The sequence below is a fragment of the Eschrichtius robustus genome, chromosome 12, assembly GCF_028021215.1.
Source record: "Eschrichtius robustus isolate mEscRob2 chromosome 12, mEscRob2.pri, whole genome shotgun sequence".
Taxonomy (NCBI): Eukaryota; Metazoa; Chordata; class Mammalia; order Artiodactyla; family Eschrichtiidae; genus Eschrichtius; species Eschrichtius robustus.
In genome coordinates, this window is record NC_090835.1 from 32882202 (window position 1) to 32902007 (window position 19806).

Here is a 19806-nt window from a genome sequence, read left to right on the forward strand (position 1 = left end):
GAATCCTGGGCATCATGACTGGGGTGTCAACGACTTTCTTCCCTGAAGGCTCCAGAATCTTTTGTGCGTATCCATTCCTCTTCTTCATGGTTTCCTTTTTTTTTTTTTTTCAAACCAAGAATCTGAGGAGGGGCAGCCTTGATTGGGTTACAAAAGGCTTTCTTACACCTTACCTAGTGGATCCAGGCTACTTGGTCACCCTATTTAGCCTAAACAAGAGAGACACTTAGACAACCCTTGCAGGGTGATAAAGTCAGCTTCTCTTTTTTTAGAAAAATAGTTATTTATTTATTTGGCTGCTCCAGGTCTTAGTTGTGGCACGCGAGATCTTCGTTGCCTCGTGCAGGATCTTTAGTTGCAGCATGCGCAGCTTTTCTTATAAAACAAAAAATACCGTGTCTTTCATATTATAAGAAAAAGCATTATGCTTTGAGACAGCATAGCTGAGAGACTTGATTTGGATGGGATAGACCTTGTGGAGGATATGCTGTCAGATGCTGTGATCTAAAAGATGAAGGGGAATTAGCCTTGCAAAGAGAACAGTACATATGAAGGCTCTGAGACAGGAAGAGACTTGATGCGCTTGAGCAACAGAAAGAAGACCCAGGCAGTCTGTGAAGAAAGCAGCAAGAGAGGATGCTGGAACAAGATCCTGTGTGGCCTCAGACCACGGGAAGGATTTTGGTCTTTGTCCAAAGAGCACTGGGAAACTTTGAAGGGTTTTAAGTGGGTAAGGGGAGACATTCTGTGATCAGAGTTGTTCCTTAAAATATTTAGTTTGGCTGGTGTGTGAGAAATAGAATGGAGGAGGATTAGAAAGCGGAGATGCTTTAGGAGGATATGGGATAGCTTAGGCAAGTCTTGCTGGTGCAATAGGGTGGTGATAGTAGAAGTGGAAACAAGGAACAAACAGATCGAGAGAGATTTTGGAGGTAGAATTGATAGGATTTGGTGACGGACTTGAAGTAGGTGGTAAAGGAGAGCAAATTTTTATTTAAGATCTTTTATATGAGTAGAAGTAGTAAAATTTAAATGCCTTTAGGGACAAACATGAAAAGCCGGAATCAGACTGTTAAAAGGTAATAGGGAATGGAGGGGGCTGTGGCCAATGTGGAGGATGCAGGCCCTTTCTCTAAGGTGCAGCTGCTGGTTGGTTCTGACCAGTCGTTGCCATGTAGGGAAGTGGGCTTGACATTGTCAGATTTTCAGATTTTTCTGGAGAAGCCAGAGTCTGGATTTTTATGTGAAATGGCTGTCTCTATGTTGGCAACTAGATCAAAATTCTAAAGAACACTGTGCTAGCCATAATACCACACAACTGTAGGCAGCATCTGGCTCCTGGGCAACCACTTCTTGCTTAAGATCTGTTCTACACCATGTCTTCCTCTAGAAAGGCTTTAGAATTAACTGTAATCTCTGACACAAAATATTTTAAAAGTTAGGGATGCCAATAGAAAAAAAAAAGATATGTTAAGTTGGGCTAAATCTTGGGAGATAGCGATGATCTCAGCTCACACAGTCTGTCAGCAGGGCTCAGGTGATGGGCTGAGGCTGAGATCTGTGGAAATAAACTTAACCTACTTTAGAGCAGAGAGCAGGAAGTGCTTTTTTCTTAAAATAGACCATTCCAGACCACGATAGTCTGAGATACTTGAGGTAGACAGGAATCAAGGCTCTTTCCACCTTTTTTCCCCCTGAGCTACAGTTCAAGAGTCCTTAAACCTTTTAAGAGAGTGAGTGAATGAGTGTTTATTTTACTTATGAATCCATATGTAATTAGAGAAAGTATTCATATAGGTTCATAAAACCTATAAGATTTTTAATTTTATTTTGTGTTTGAACCTTAAATGGAACCTACCCTTGGACTTCAAATTTTATTTACAAGGTGGTTTAAAGATGTGTAGTTAATTTCTTTGGTGTTATATTCAGCCATATTTGCCTGTTTTTGTGCACAGCTTAACCTAATTAATAATTTATCTTTCTTAAGACTGTACCTCACAAATATATAAGAAAGCAGGTGTTTTTAAGGGTTTATGAGAAAGCTCAATGATTGAGCCTATCTTGGCTTCATAATAATAATTAAAACAATAAGATCTTAACTGCTACCTCACTTCCTATAATGTATTTATAGGTGGGTGGAGAAGCATAGAAATGGTCTTCTTGAAGTCAGTAATGGGAAATAAGAGTCATTGCATTATTGATTGGTGAATAAAGTTGATCTTCTTGCTCTTTCTCAGAGATTCATTTTATAGAACTAAGAAAAAAAACCAAATCAGGATGGATGAGAATTAGGAGACAACAACTAAAAAAAGCCTGAGTGTCAAAACAAGTACCTAAAAATATATCAGGAGACTTAAACACATCTGGGGTGGGGGGTTTGGGAGTGACTCAGTAGAACAGGAAGGAATCACAAGACTTAGGAGGACTTGTTAACCATGGGAGCTCGCCTTTGCTTTACCTTGTCAACTGAGCCTTTTCATTTGTGAAATCGACATCACTCTATGTGCTTCAGCTTTAGTGGTGAAATTGTTCCAGGAAACCATCCCTGCTCTTTGTAAATTTGGTGGAAGAGACCAATTCCAAAATAAAGGGTTGGGCCTAGGTTGCTAATTAAAATTTACTGTTAAGAAGCAGATGTATAAGGGTAAAGAAATTATTGTTACCGTTTTGATGTTCTCTGGAGTTCCTATTTGGTTTGATGTTATGTGGAATTATACATAATACCTCTTGTCTGTTGTGACCTTGGAGTAAGAAACATCAACCTGTTTCCTCACTTCTTAGATACACAGGCTGCTGACGATTGACTTGTGTTCCTTTTGACATTCTAGCTTCTTTGTTGAGTGTTTGAAAAAATAAATACAGAATTATATTTATTTCTTGTCCTAGAGGGTCAAAACTCCAAACAGTCATTAGTTTGATCTTCTGTATTTCTTGAAAGACTCATTTCTGAGTCTTTTGGGTCAGTTTCACGTCCCTGCCCTTAAAGCAGATTGTAGTTCCCATAATCATCTTCCCCTCAAACTGTGTTAGATCTGAGATGAAGAAAACTCTGAGAAAGTCTATTCTAGTGGGTAAACTTCCCATAGTCAGAAGCTGTGTCTATCTTAATCACTGCTTTATCCCCAACTTTCAAGACTGGGAATTAAGCTGATGCTTAAAATATAATTATTACATGAATAAAGTTGAGTGTTCCGTGAAAAGTTTTCAGGTATTCCAAAGGGAAAAGAGGTTCTCTTGTCAAATAAATCTGGGAAAAGCTACCTTATATACTGAATTTTGGAACAGTCACAATACACCTTAGTGTCCTAAAGTCTCTGAGATATCTAGGTGTAAAATCAAAACCCCATTCAGCCTTGTTTATTTGAACATTTACGAACTGTTGAGGAAGCGGTGGCCTAAAGCAGAGCTGGTGTAGCACACTATTGGTATTTAATAAATACTTCTTAAGGTGTATTTACTGAATACGCTGTGATCCTGAGTTGGTTAATTCAGAGATTTTTAGTAGCTTCAGGAGAAGATGGTGGATTCTTGGCTATGTTGAGAGAAAAGACTAGAGGCTGTGGAGGAAAAACAGCCAAGGGTGAGGTGAGTGTCAACATTTCTGAAGGGAATTTTGATAGTGGGTATCAAGAGCCTTTAAATTTCAAAATTTTACTTCTAGAACTTAATCCTAGGGAAGTAACGAGATGTATACAAAGCTTTATCAATCAGAATATTAATTATGATAATTTTATTTTAAAAAGAAATTACCTAAGTGTCCCGTAATAGGTGATTGGTTGAGGAGATGATTAGATAGCCATTCAATGAAACATTAAGTGACTGTTTCAGTTCTTTTGCTACGTAACAACAACAACCAAAATCCTCCAAACTCAGGAGGCTTTAAACTACAATTTATTATTTTCCATCACTATGTGGGTTGATTGGGTGGTCCTTCATGTTACACATAACGTTGACTGTCACTCATGCAGCTGATTTAAGATGGCAGCTGGGCTGGGCTGGGCTGAGGTCCAAGATGGCTTGTCTTACCAGCCTGGCATCTTAGTGCTGGCTGTTGGCTAAGATACTTCAGTTCTCCTTCTCATGGTCTCTCTCTCTCCATGTAGTATCTCATCTTCCAGGGCCTTTCTGTGTGGTTTCTCTTTCCAGCAGGATAGCTTGAACCTTACATCTCTGGTTTTTAAGAGAGCAAAAACAGAAGCTGCTAGGCCTCTTCAAGCCTAGGCCCAGAGCTGGAACAGTGTCACTTCTGTAGCATCTGTTGGTCAAAGCTGTCATGAAGCCAGCCCAGATTCAAGTAGAAGGGAAATAGAATCCATTTCTTAATGGAAGGAGAGACAAATGTGTACAGGAAGGGGAGGAATTTTGGTGGCCATCTTTGGAGACTTATGATGGCCATTAAAAATCATGTTCTATCAAAATATCTTATGGCATTAATGTTAAGTGGAAAAAGATGTTAAGAATAAAACATTGAGGAAAAAGATAGTACAAGACTTTATATGGAATATAATAAGGATTTTGTCTAAAATTATACATACACACGCAGTTAAAAGGAATTGGAAGCAACGACATCAACTTTTTAACAGAGGTTGTCTATGAGTGACAAAATTGAGAGTGTTTTCATTTTCTTCTGTACACATATATGAATTTAAAAATTTTCTGTATCATCTATTAGTTGTTTTAATCACTTATTGGGCCATTGAGAAAGTCTTGACAAATTTCAAAGATTAGAAGATATATGTATTATGTTCTATGATCCCAGTGCCATAACATTAGGACTACAAAGTTTTAGCCAAAAACTTCTATCTACTTTGACATTTAAATATATCCTGAATATTCCCTGGGGTAGAAAAAATTTCAAAAGAAAAGCTGTTTACAGAAGAGTTCTATACATAAAACATATGCAGCCAGTGTGTGTAATCTTACATGCATTCATCAGAAAATATGATTGATGATAAATGAACATTTACTGCAAAATGGCAAATGTAACTAAACACAAAGGAAATAGAAATTATTAAGGATAAAGAGATATTGATAAAACGGAAGACAAACTGTAGTAAAATGTATCAGTAAAACAGAAAAAAATGTATCTTTAAAACACTAAAGGGCTTCCCTGGTGGCGCAGTGGTTGAGAATCTGCCTGCCAATGCAGGGGACACGGGTTCGAGCCCTGGTCTGGGAAGATCCCACATGCCACGGAGCAACTGGGCCCGTGAGCCACAACTACTGAGCCTGTGCGTCTGGAGCCTGTGCTCCGCAACAAGAGAGGCCGCGACAGTGAGAGGCCCGCGCACTGCGATGAAGAGTGGCCCCCACTCGCCGCAACTAGAGAAAGCCCTCGCACAGAGACGAAGACCCAACATAGCAATCAATCAATCAATCAATCAATAAATAAATCTTTAAAAAAAAAAACACTAAAAAATAGACAGGAATTTGTCATCAAGAGAAACATCATATTGTCATCAAGAGAAACAGAAAAATACAAACAGCATTAGGAATGAGATGGAGACATAACTTGAAGAGATTTTAAAAATTTGAAGGAAAAGTTATACAGAGCAATACCAGGAAGACTGAAAAATCTCGATGGAACAGACTGTTTCTCAAGAAACATTTTAATGATCATTGACACAAAATAGGCAGCAAATCTGAATAGATCAGTAAACATAGTAAAAAGTGAAAAGATAATCAACAACTAAGCCCATTTAATTTTATGGGTATGTTCTACCAAACATTTCAGGAATAGAGAGTCTTTATTATGCTAACTGTTCCAGAACATATGAAAAATGGAAAGCTTCTCAATCCATTCTATGACACTAAACTACCGATACTAAACCTAGAAGAGGAGAATGCAAATATTTAAAGAAACATTATTTCAAGCTAGTTAATATATCTGTGCATGTTATATGTCATGTGTGTGTGTATTTCCAGAAGGAGCAAATCCACTTTTGTTTGTTGCTTGTTGCAATTCTCCAAAGCCTTGGCCAGCTGGGCTGGTAATATCACTGCAGATTAAATCTGTGTGGGTGTAAATTTTACTGAATTCGGATTGGGACTTCAAACCTGTCTAGGGACCTCAGAAATGTCTGCCTCTAGACACAAGAGAAGAGAGAGAAGGACAAGTTAGATTTTATCACTTCTTGGAAGATACATCTGTAAGTGGTGGCTTAGCTAGGACCTAGATTCTAAACATAGCAAAAATAACAATTAATTTAACTATTGGAATTATAGAAGGAAAAAATTATTTTCTTAAGTTAATAGTGATGAACAGGTACTTTAAGAGAAAAGAAAGGTCTCAGAAAATAACCTAACTTTACACCTCAAGGAACTAGAAAAAGAACAAAGTAATCCCCAAATTAGTAGGAGGAAGAAAATAACAAAGATCAGAGTAGAAATAAATAAAGACTAAAAAGACAATGGAAAAGATCTTTATTATAGAAAATTTAGAACATGCAAATAAACAAAAGGAAGAAAATGAAAACCATTTTGAACCCCATCACTGTTAACATTTTGATGTGTGTTGTTCCAGTCTTCTCTGCAAGCTAGTGTGTATGTATATGTGTTTTACAATGTGAATTGACCATAAAAATGTTTTTGAGTCTACTTTTTCCCCCCACTACTAGTATGTCATGAGCATCTTTCCATCTCATGATTAATATTTGTTACATATGTAATATGTATTACATAATAACGTTAAATATTCATGTAACGGTCACATTATTCCACTTTCTGTCTGTCTGTCTCATCATTTTTGTAACTGAATTCCTATTGTTGGAACTGTTGACTCACTTTTTTTAGAGAACAGATTATTCATGCAAAAATTTTAGATACAAAATGATTTTTGTATATTTTCAAGGAAAACAAAATTAAGCTTTGAGCAACATAAACGTTTGAAACTAAGTTCCTTAGTTAAGAACAGGTGTATAGTTCTTTGGAGGGACTTCTTAGGGAAAGGAGAAAGCTGTATGCAAAATATTTCTTCATACTGTATAGAGGACTCTCTAGGGCATAAATGACAGATACCCTAATTCGAATTGCACGTAGCAAAAAAGGAAATTTATGGGTGAATGTATCAGTTTTCTGTTGCCTCAGTAATGCTGCAAAACAACCAACCACAAAACATCAGTGACATACTCAGAAGTATTTATTTAGTCTATGAGTGTATGGGGCTCACTGGATCTCAGCTGGACTTACTCATGCATCTGTGGTCAGCTGCTTGTTTGCTAGGCAGCTCTGCTGATCTTGGCTGGGCTTGCTCAAATGTCTTGGGGTTGGCTGGCTATTGGCTAGGACACCTTGACTCTATTTTATGTTTCTCATCTTTCAGCAGGCTAGACTAGGCATGTTCTAATTGCCATGGCAGAAGAAAATGAGCAAGAGGGTAAACACACAAGTGCTATTTCAGGCCTCTGCTTGCTTCCCATTTGCTATCACATTATTGGCCAAAGCAAGTCACATGACTGAACCCAGAGTCAGATTGGGAGGGCACAGCCAAGGACCCAGATACAGGAAGGGGTAAAGAATTGAGACCATAAATGTAGTCAGTCTACCTGGCATATGTAGCTAAAATGGCCTAGGGATAGATGTAGCGTCAGTGACTGCTGGATCCAGGGTTTCAAGTGATGTCACCCAGTTTGATTTCACACTATTCAAAGTTTGGCTCTGCTTTCCTTTGCGTTAGCTTCATTATCAGGGAAGCATTTTCCACATGGTAGTACTCAGAAGCTCTATCTTGAATCAAGTAATTCTAGCTAAAAAAGAGCTTATCTTTCCCAATTATTCCAGCTAAAGTCATGATAGGGAGTGTTTTTGGACCAATGTGGGTTACATGCCCATCCCTAAACCAGCTATCATGTCTGGTGGATGGAATATGATGATTGGCCAGGACTGGGTCATGTTCTCACCACGGGCAACCTCCAGGATAGAATGGAGGGAGTCAGCCTCACCTAAACCTAATGAATTGTGGGTAGAGAGTTGGGAACAATTTCTCTAAGAAAAATAGAGAGTATTACCAGAAAGGTGGGGCGGGGTGGGAGAGCTGAGGGAGAATGAATGATAGGCAGGTAAAAAAAGATGTATAATGCTATTAATGCACTTATTGATACTACCAACAAAAACTATTTATTGACTATTCTGTGCTAGGTACCAAACTGGGTGTTTTAAAAGCATCATCTTACCTATTTCTCACAATACTGAGTTAGGTGATTTTACCCACATTTTATTGATTAGAGAAGGGAAGCATGTGACAGTTAAATAATTTGCCTAAGGCCACTCAGCTTGTCAGTGTTAGAGTGGATATTTGAACCTCGGTTGGCCCCTCTCCAAAATCTGTGGTCTTAGTGTTTAAAAGCTGAAGAAAAAGAAAGAACACTAAACATACCCTAAGAGGAAGAGCAGGAGGCCATGATGCACCCCATTAAGGCCATTTGGATCCTAACACTGAAGGGATAATCACAATCCTGTAGCCCTAGCTACGTAAATCTGCACCAAAGTACTTGAGTAACCATGACAGGGAGCTTTTCTCTAGGTGTTGTAGGACCAGGAACTCTGACATGGGGGACTGTTTCCCTGTGCCATTTCTGTACAGTTCTAGAGCGGTTAATATGAATATTTATGTCAACCAAACTGGAAAAAATTCTCAAAACACTAGCCTGAAAGATGTGTATGAAGGGGGAAAGGGACAGGACTGCCATGTTCTCTGGTGATAGCATTTAGGATCTGGCTATATGTATAGGAGATTTGTTGGTTGAGCCACCTCTTTTCTTCTAGCTCCAAGATGGCCAATAGGTTCTGACTCATGTGTCAATATCAGTTGATTGGTAAACCATCTAGAGTGTTGTGTTGAGAAGAGTTCTGGATTTTGTGGGAAAGAGAACTGTGATGGATTAGTAGTGTCTGTAATGGTTATAGGAGAGGGAGGTAACAGCCTGCTTGACTATTATTTGACATCCTAAGAAGCAACAACTTCTCAGTCACTGTCAAGCCACTTGTGTATGGGGGTCATGTCCCTAGGATGGAGTATTTTATTGCTAGGGTCTCTATGATAAGGAATCCTATGGTGAATTTTTCTGGAGGTTCCAACTGTCACTTAGCACAGACTGAAATGCAGAGCTTCATTTTCCTAAGGAAAAATGAGCTTCTCTTTTGCTCTGAGAACTTTTCACCTTGCTTGGGAGCAGGGTGGGGGGAGTTTACAAAATGTTTATGTGTAGTAAGTAAAGTTTGGGGTCACTATTATTTTTAAATAAGCATGGGTGTGACTCTATCATCTATCATTATCATCAATCTATCACCTATATATATATTTTTAAAAAATATAATGCAACTAACAGTCAGAGTTCTAAAGAAATTTGTTTTTGATTATCTTTTTTTCTCATTTTTCAGATCTCTGATTGGATGCATTTTCTGGTACAGACTATGAAAAGAATACAGTGAAAATTCTGGCCAACAGTGGAAATATTGGCTTAATCTCCAACTTAATATAGCATTCCTTCTCTTCTGCAGCACCTCATAATAGAAGAAAAATGTATGGAAGTGCAAGAACAATCACCAATCTGGAAGGTAGCCCTTCCAGATCTCCTCGTTTGCCAAGGTCTCCTCGTTTGGGCCACCGAAGAACAAGTAGTGGGGGAGGTGGAGGAACAGGCAAGACTCTGTCCATGGAGAATATCCAGTCCCTTAATGCAGCCTATGCTACGTCTGGACCCATGTATCTGAGTGATCATGAGGGGGTGGCTTCAACAACTTACCCAAAGGGCACCATGACTCTGGGAAGGGCCACAAATCGAGCTGTATATGGAGGCCGAGTCACAGCTATGGGGAGTAGTCCCAATATTGCCTCTGCTGGACTTTCCCACACAGATGTCCTTTCATACACGGATCAACATGGCGGTCTGACCAGCTCATCCCATCATCACCACCACCAGGTCCCCTCCATGTTGAGGCAGGTAAGGGATAGCACAATGTTAGACCTTCAAGCCCAACTCAAGGAACTTCAGAGAGAGAATGACCTCCTCCGGAAAGAGCTAGACATCAAGGACAGCAAGTTGGGGTCTTCCATGAACAGTATTAAGACTTTCTGGAGTCCTGAGCTCAAGAAGGAGAGAGTCTTGAGGAAAGAAGAGGCAGCCCGGATGTCTGTCCTCAAGGAGCAGATGAGGGTTTCCCATGAAGAAAATCAGGTAGGTTATGACTCATCTCAGTGTTTTTCAGCCTTGGCTTCTCATGGAGTAGTTGATGCTTTGCAGATGGTACCACGGCCTGTGCAGAAGAAAGTTTGGCATCATCAAGATAGCTATGGCTTAGTATGTGTTTGAACTTGGAGACTACCAGAGGGCATAGGAAATATAAGGTTACAGCTTGTGATCTCCTTGTTTTCCAATAACCTTTTCACATTGTTGCAGAAGAGGGGGATCACTCCTCATTGGCTAACTTCATACTTCGTTATTTTTGTTTTCTTTTTCAGTAGTCACAAGAGCAGCTCAGATGTACTTCCTTCCGAATAGAAGAGGAAAACATTGATTTTTGCAAGAGTAGACACTTTAATAGCAACATTTAGAGGGCTACATTTGACTGGTGAATTGATTTTTTTTTTTAATGCACCAGCAACATTTCCTTCTAGAATGAGGGAAGTTGGTTCACTAAATAGCAAACTGAACAATATTAAATGGGATTGGATAGGATGGGTTTGATGTCATGTTAGAGAAACACAATAAATTTTAACCTGGTCTTTCTACCTTTATTCATTCAATATTAATTAAGCACCTACTATGTGCTTACTCTTTTTTGATCCATCTTCCATGTCATAGCAAGATTAGTTTTCCCATTGTCTACCTGCAGTTATGCCATTCCCCTGCTTTAAAGCTCTCAATACTTACTCATTGCCTCCAGAATGAAGTGTACCTGTGGCTGAGCCTACAGCACCTTCTACTAGAATGCCTGAGCCAGCCTTTCCAGTCTTATCTCATACCACCTCCTTCCACATCTTCTGTGCTACCTGCACTACCACTTGGTAATTCTTGCACATACTCAAAGTTTCCCACCTCCTTTCCCTTCTGTTCCTTTCCATTCGTGGCCTTCTCAGCATCCCCTCTCCCTGCCTCTTTTTGTTCAGTCCCAGCTAGTCTTCATTTTCAAATCCTACCTATACTGTGAGGCTATTTATATGCTTCTGTTCATAGGGGCTTTGGAGTAAGACATGCCTGGGCTTATATCCCAGCTTCACCTCTTATTAGCAGTGAGATAAATGCTAAGAGATGGGGAGTAGAGGCTGTTGTGCCATTTGGCTGGAAAAAATTCCCAGATGTCATTTAACTTTCTGTAGAAGCTGGAGGTAATTTTAACTTGGCTGAACTAGTCATTCTCTGATAGTTGGTCCTGATGCTGTCCTAAGGAAGCTCTCTGCCTTTCTTGGGGTCATCTGCTGGCTTCTGTCTGTTTCCCTGGCTGCCACCCCTTTGGAGTTCAAGCGTTTGTAGAAGCATTTCTGATCTGTATGAGAATCTGCTCTTCGTTTTCCTTCTATGTGCGGAAAGCAATCGCCTTATCCCTTTGATTATCTGACGGAGCCTTTGCTGGTTTTCAGATGTGGAAATGTGATTTTCGGTTGGAACAGAAAGCTTTGTTCTTCATTCCTAAGTCAAATCAATGCCCTTCACTATCATTTCTGCTTTTTTCTGACTTTGCTGGTTTATGAAGTCCCGTTATTGCTATGTGTATTTCCCCAGTTCTGTACTGGTTTTCTTCCTTTTTTAGTTGTTTTGGAAAATGGTTAAAGCAGTTTAGGAATGATGCAAGTAGTGACAAAAATTTTGGAAGCCATTTTTAAAACTGTCAGCTCCAAAATTACTTGTTTCTTATGGTTTTATCATTAAAAAATTTTTTGAGCACAGATCCCTACTTATACATGTATATTTATTTATAAATTACACAATGTGCTACTGTGCCAATATATTATGTTTCTTCTTTGACATTCACAAAGAATTAATGTGGAAAAGAAAAGATAAAATAAATAATTTATTGAGGTACATTTTAATGACACACAAAACCTTTTTGCTTTGACTAAAAACATTTTAAGCCCCTTGTCTATTTTGTAAGACATAGTTCAGTTTAAAGCCGGTAATATCCACAATTCCACTTAATTGTCCCATGTTACCTTAGCTAGAAGCAAGTGAATGTTTGAGGGAACCTCTTCCTTGTTCTGGAACCTACTATGATCACAGGCTACCTTGGTTACTGGGGGTGACATATGACTATGCAACATATGACCCAGTGAAAGCCCTAGTCTTAATCTGTATATTAAATATAAGTAAACTATAATTATTTTCTTTTTTAGGTTAAAAATATAAAAGGAGGAAGAGGCATGGAGATTTTGAAAAGTCAATTTACTTGCAATATGAGGTAGTATTACAAAGTAAAGAATATAAAAATTGACAAAAAGCAAGTTATTTAAAAAAACTGAAGTGTGCCCCCCCCCCAGAAGTATATCAGGATCCCTTTCAGGGGTATATGAATACCTGTTGGTCAGAATAGGGTAGATCCTGCTGCAGTAATCAACAGACCTCAAATCTCAGTGGCTTAACCCATCAGAGATTTATTTCTTATTCACCTGAAGTGTGAAGCAGGTCAAGTGACTCGCCAGGGCAGCTCTCCTCCAGGCAATGACTCAGGATCCAGGCTTTCCGCATCTTGGCACGTGGCTTCAAGAGTTGCTACAGCAGAGGAAGAGTGCCTGCGGTGGCACATTGGCTTCTCAGTTCCTTGGACTGGAAGTGACACAAATGCAAGGGGGTGTGAGGTGTAGTCCTCTCTTCTTTCCAGGAAGGAGAGGAGAGTCAGATATGAAGGAGCACTAAAAATTTCTACCAGTGGAGTTTTTATATTTGTCAGAAAGTGGAGCGAGATGAAATAAAGTTTGGGGAAGAATCCAGAGTTCTGCCGTTGCTGCTGTTTCTATTATTACTGCTACTGCAATCAGTAGACATCAGTTGGGGGCTTACTATGTACTAGGCATTGTGCTTAGAGCTTTGTGTACATCCTCTTATTTAGTGTTTGCATCAATCATCTGAGGTAGGTGCTAGATTTTTTCTCACTTTACAGATTAAAAATAAATGTAGAGAGAATAAGCAGCTTGCCCAAGTTCACACAGCTGGTAAGTGACAGAGCTGGGCTTTAAGGCTTTGGTCTATTTTATGCCAACATGTAAGATCTTAACTTTATGCTTACTACCTCCTTATAGGATCACTGAGCTATGAATAGCATCTTAGTATGATAAGAAGATCACACTTCATATGTTAGGTGAAAAAAATGACTAGTTTTGATAGAATGATTAAGAATGTAATTTAGTTTAATTAGGATTTTTGTTCTTAATTAGGAATGTATTTCTTCTGAAACTTTTCTGTATGGAAGAAAAGAATGTAAAAGAGAGAAACAACACTTGATTGTGGTTTCTTAACAACCACAACAACAAATGTAGTTCTACCAGGGGGTGTTTGGATAATTAGAATTTCACTAACTAAATTCAGGTGATCTAAAATGATTTGAATTGTGCTATGTGAATAGAAATGGGAAGCAGGTCCATTATAGTGTGGAGGTGAGGATATTTGAATGCTCTTGTATATGAAATTCATAGTTCTGTGGATTTAATGATCACAGGCATAGACCTTTCACCCTTATGTACAGTGTTACAGAGGTCTCCCATTCATCAGTTCCTTTGCAGTATATTTTGAAGTCCTTGTGGTTCTGTCAGAGGAAGCTGAACCCAACTCCAGATCTAAGGGAGGATGTTGAACACCCGCCCTGTGTTAAAGGAAGTACAGACCTTGGAGCCAATGGGTAGGTGGCTATGACCAAATTTCTTATGTGTGAAGGGTAGACGCCCAGGATATCCTGGATGGATATTCCACCCCAGACCCCCTTCCCATTCACACTTCCTAGGTTCTCTCCAAGGCCCTACTTCTCAGTCACAAAGATCTGCATGTATAGAAGTACATTTGAGATACTAAGAGTTGCAGTACTGATGTGTGGAATTTTTGGTTTGTTTGCAGAAACCAGAGTGCATGGATACAGAGTTATCTGTATGCCAGCAATTGCGCTTTTTGCTTCACGATGTATTTTCTTGATGGAGGGAGAGTGGGGTGGAGTCTCGTGCTCTCAATGTCACACCTGTAGACTGATTTGGGGAGAGATGAGGAGAAAATATTTAGAATAGATTTTAGGCTGCCACTTGAGGTAGTCCCCTTTTTATTTTTAATGGCCTGTGGGGTTAGAGTGGATGTTGGGGGCAAGAGAATGCAACTGTGTATGGGGAAGTTAAGTGACCCGTTTTTCTCTAAAAGATGATATGGTGGTCTTTTCTTTACAACTCCGTTCTATTTACCCATACAATGGAGATCAGAGAGAGAAAACATGGTAGAAAATACATTTTCAGAAAGTTCATAAGGACATATCTTGCAGTTTTGTGCATATAGGTTATTAACTTTTCATATCCCTGGATTTTTAATGCAATTATTAACTTTGTATTTTTTAATTATTATTATTTATTTCTTTATATTTGGCTGCGTTGGGTCTGTGTTGCTGCGTGCGGGCTTTCTCTAGTTGCGGTGAGCGGGGGCTACTCTTCGTTGCGGTGCACAGGCTTCTCATTGCGGTGGCTTCTCTTGTTGCGGAGCCCAGGCTCTAGGCGCGCGGGCTTCAGTAGGTGTGGCACGTGGGCTCAGTAGTTGTGGCTCGCTGGCTCTAGAGCACAGGCTCAGTAGTTGTGGTGCATGGGCTTAGTTGTTCCGTGGCATGTGGGATCTTCCTGGACCAGGGCTCGAACCCGTGTCCCCTGCATTGGCAGGCGGATTCTTAACCACTGCGCCACGAGGGAAGTCCCAAACTTTGTATTTTTAATGGATTATTTTTTCCAAATTAGGTGTACATAAAGCAGTTTTTAGACATTTTCCTAATTCACGCATGGCTAGTCAAGGATCTGCATGAATATAAATAGCATCATACTCTGGGAGATTGTACTAGATCTAATATTTACCCATCTCGTGTGTGCAGAAGTGGGACAAGGTCACTGGGAAACGTAACCTAAGAAGTGTAAGTAAACCTGTCTGAGGAATGTTATGGCTTTTAAGCAATGGTTATGTGATAATTTCTATTTCTGGCTTAACACAATAGAAAATAATCTACTCTAAATCAATATTAATAAGGGTTTTTGATGAGTTTTAGAGCTAGTTTCACATATGATTTATTGATTCTCATTTTGAGCCTGTAACTTGAAAAGGTCGAGGTGGATCACATTTCTGTGTTTCCTTTATTATTATTTTTTCTTTTATTTATATAACTGCAGGGCCGTTTCAACAGAGGTCATTCAACTCTGTTCTAAAATATTCATTTCACTGTGAGTGTCCAGATATGAAGAGTTGTACCAGTTGGAAGTGGGTGACAGAATTAATTCTATCTCCTGCTGAGAAGGAGGTGAGGCAGCTGCATTGTGAAGGGGTGTCCATTGACAGTTAAATGCAGCTGCAGTAACCTTGAGTACTGAGTGTTTATGAGATCAAGGGCTTATCCCTGGAGAGTCGGGTCCCATCAGGTTTGTGGGTGGTACTTAAATATATTCACTACTCAGATCTGTCTTATCCCTATATCTTCTTTTGGGCACCATTCCTTCTACTACTCTGAGATCCATGTATCCCTCAAAGCCAGGTTTCCAAAGTGTGTCCAGGGAAATGACACTTTCCAAAGGGGATCTTCTGGTCAAATAAACTTAAGACACAACATACTAGATACTCCTCTCCTAGAAATTCAAACACTATGTTTTGGGTTGAATTGTGTCCCCCCTAAAAAAAGATACGTTAGGGTCTTAACCCCCAGTACTTCAGAATGTGACTTTATTTGTAGATAAGGTCTTTACAGAGGTAATCAAGTTAAAATGAGGTCCTTAGGGTGGGCCTAATCCAATATGACTGGTGTCCTTATTAAAAGGAGAAATTTGGACACAGCCATAGACATGCACAGAGAGAAGACCAGTGGAAGAGACAGGGTGACGATGGCCATCTATAAGCCAAAGAGGTATGCCTGGAACAGATCCTTCCCTCACAGTCCTCAGAAGGAAGAACCCTGCTGACACCTTGATCTTGAACTTCTGGTCTCCAGAACTGCGAGACAATAAATTTCTATTGTTTAAACCACCCAGTTTGTGGTACTTTGTTTTGGCAGTCCTAGCAGACTAATACAACATATCAGCATGTGAAATGCTCTAACTCTTGCAGTTAAAAATATTTATTAAATTTGTTTAACCCAGCAATTTCCCAAACTTACTTGACCATGAAACTTTATCTTAAACTGAGCACTTATGTATTAGGCAGCTATTGCTGCAGTAATGCTGTCTAACAAGCCATACCAAAACTTGCTAGCTTAAAAAAAGATAAGCATTTACCTCTCCCTTACATATCTACAGGTTGGCTGCAACTTAGTTGGGCAGGTCTGGACTCTGAGCACCAGGCTGTAGGCTGAAAGTGGGATTCAGGTACGTTCCACGTGTTTCCACATTCTCTTTGGAACAGCAGCTATTCAGGGCTTTATCTTCTGATGGTGGATCACAGACGCCAAGTGATCCAACCAAACCACATAGATGCATTTAAAGCCTCTGCTTGCATCATGTCCACTAACATTCTGTTGACTAAAGCATGTTATGTGGCCAAGCCCAAAGTCAGTGGGGTCAGGGAAATCTACTCCCTGCAAAGCAGAAAGGGAGTGAAGTGAATATATACATATATATATACAAATCCTATCTGTCACAAACGATAAATATTCCTAGAACTAAGGGTATAAAGGCCACACTTTGGGAAAGGCTTCTTTAAGAGCAGCTCTGGAATTGCAACATTAAGTTTGAGACTTCTAAAGTGGATGAACCCTTTCAGTGTGGTCAAAGGTTCCTTCAGTGGCTGGGCCTTCTAATATCCTAATGATGCCTGATTAATGGCTCACCTTCAGGCTCCTCCTCCTCTTCCTGTGGTGACTGACCAATGAAACTCAAGTGGAAATCTGGGAGATTCTAGGCAAACTTTTATTTTCCTGATAAAGGAATAAATGTCACCAGCAGTGCTCCTTCCTCCTTCTTTCTGTCTTTAGTGTCAATATGTTGCCTGTTAGTAACCATGGAAGGAAGGACAAGAAAAGAATAGAGACATATGTCTTACCATCTCTGAGCAGTTGCACCAGCCCCAGCAATGGCCTGCCTCCAGACTTAGTCATGTGAGAAAATAAACCCCTAGTTGTTTAAGTCACTGTTGGTTGGGTATCCTATTACTTGCAGCTTAGTACCTTCGTAACTGATAAAACATAGAAAATCATGAACTGATAATTATTATTCTAATTATCACCAGTCATCATAACCATAAAAATAGGTGCATTTCAGTGAGGTGAAATGAGACCTTAAAGGACCTTACATGAGACCTTCATGAGAATGAAGAAACCTACTTACTAATGGTATTGGGCAATACTCTCAAGTCGTGACACGAATGCTACTGCTAGCCTGTATAAGCGAAAATGGAAATTATTAGTTCCTGCAATGAAATTGCAGAAAGGCTCAGGTATGGAGCTTGGGGTTGACTGGATCCAGGGCCTCAAACTGTAGCAGGACTTTGTCTCTCCCCATTGCTTCATTTCTGGTTCTCAATATCTGCCTGTACGTGTGAGCCTCATTTTCTCCTTCATGTGGTAGGTCATAATTGAAGCGGTAAGAGATCCCTGTATCTTCATTTATCATTTAGAAAATTTATGGAAGGACTTTGGTCCTGCCTTGGTTATATTCTTTCTCCAGGACTTAGTGAGTGTGTGTGGCAGCAGGGGACAGGTGTGTGAGAAGGTGTTGCCATGACTGGTGGCCTATTAGAACCGCAGGCATTGGGAGAGGAGCAATTCTCTAAAGAAACTGACATGAAGGGCGAAGGGATGCTCTAGGACAAAAGCAGGTGTCCACTGCGCTGACTTGAGCTGTCCTTAGTCACCCTCTTTCTACAAATGTCTTAAGGGCTTGTAAGTCCCATCAAGAGATTTGAGAAATTAAGAAGTCAATCATATGTCATATCTCTAAGTTTTTTCGCTTTAACTGTGATTTGAAGAGCGAGTGTCTTTGTGTGTTTTGCCCAATGTTACATAGGCACATGGATTTAGAACTAGGGAATATGAACTAGTTTGGCATGACAACATAACTTGGAATGCTGAATCTTAGAAGAAAAAAAAATTTCATCTTCTTCATCTTGAAATAGTCTTCCTCAGCTCTTCAGAGAATAGTAGCTTTTGTCCACCTTTCCAGAAAGGTGGAAAAACTTTGGTCCAGACTTAGGCAATGACCTACTTAGACTGAAACCACAATTTTAAATGCCTTTTGTTGGTAGGTGAAAACTTCCTTTGGTTCTGAAGATAGATGAGATGGCACGGATCCAACAGTTGATTTCTTTGTTTGCCAGAATGTAGGAGAATGATCTGAAGTGAGCTATACATCTTTGTCACAGATGTCAGCTGATTTTTGCCTCAGTAATCTCTTGCAGTCAGCCCTAGGATCAGCCATGTGCACTGCATTAGTAGCCTTACAGATTTTTATTCCCAGGTTTTCTTATGAAAGACTTGGCTAATGGGAAGAAAGTAAACATTCTTGCATGCCAGACCTTGGGAGAACTAAATGACTTCCATTTTCCATTTTCTCTCTGGATCACTTTATTTTGGCTATGGGATAGCAACAGCACACAATCAACCAAATAAAACATTTTGGAATATTTCAATGAATAGATTATTTTAGTCTCACTTGTGCTGAAGGCACTTATTGAAACCAAGCTCTGGGAGGGGAAGGCAGAGGGAATTGGTCACCCCCAAAGTATTCACTGCCTAATAAAATTCCCTATAGACAACATTCTCAGAGGAATTTAAGAAGCAAGTCTATATTGACAGGAGAAAAAGTAACAGAGTGATTTTATCGGCCAAAGCAGATGGGGTGGGTTCTGAACCTGGCCTCTTCTGGCCAGAGTGCAATTTCAGTTTCTATAATTAGTTGCAGGTGGAGCTCCTGTGTTGTTGTTTTGGAGTCCACTGACATCTGTGTGCAAATTCCCACCATCCCCAGTTGGCATTTGGGCTCAATAAGTGGTTTGGCTTTGCAGGAGTCGAGAAAATTGTAAATCTATTTCACACACACGTAGATAAAGCTGCTGTAAAGGTCAGGTTCTGAAAGCTGTGGAAAGCATTTTCAAAAGTTTGGGAAGTAGGTTTTAGGCAGAATGTGGGCATGCAGCCAAGAGCTGGAGCAGCCTGACAAACAGAATTCTGGCATGTGCAATTTCTTCTCTATTTTTCTGTGAAGCCAGCATTTGATTGTATCTTGGAAGTGACATGCAGCCATTTTGTTTTTTCAGTAGGAATATTCTGGAGAGACGAAGTAATGACTTAAGCAGCTACTTCCTGTCTTATAAACCCATAGCTGGGCTTGTACTGTCTGACTCTGCAATATACATTGATCAAATTAACTTAGTGGTTCTCAACTGGGGGCAATTTTCCCCCCCAGGGCACATTTGGCCATGTCTGGGGACATTTGGTTGTTGCAACTGGGTGAGGTATGCTGCTGGCATCTAGTGGGTAGGTGCCAGGCATGCTGCTAAACGTCCTACAATGCATGTTTAGACTCCTGCCACCCCCGCCATATTATCTGTCCAACAATGTCAATAAATGCAAGGTTGAGAAACCCTGAGTTAATTGGATGGTTACTATATCTTCATTTTTCTTGATACTTTGCCTAAACTCAATTTATTCACTTAGTGAAGTGAT

At 39.8% G+C, this 19806-nt stretch overlaps 1 protein-coding gene across 9 annotated transcripts in view; it reads left to right on the forward strand.

Annotated features, from left to right (window-relative positions):
• The window catches only part of ERC2 (ELKS/RAB6-interacting/CAST family member 2), a 973185-nt gene that overhangs the window by 22220 nt on the left and 931159 nt on the right, over positions 1 to 19806 (forward strand). For all 9 annotated transcript variants that reach the window (XM_068559352.1, XM_068559351.1, XM_068559353.1 and 6 more), the window contains exon 2: positions 9379 to 10175. In XM_068559352.1, coding sequence (XP_068415453.1) covers positions 9519 to 10175 — 657 coding nt within the window. In that variant the 5' untranslated portion in view covers positions 9379 to 9518. The remainder of the gene's footprint in view (positions 1 to 9378; positions 10176 to 19806) is intronic.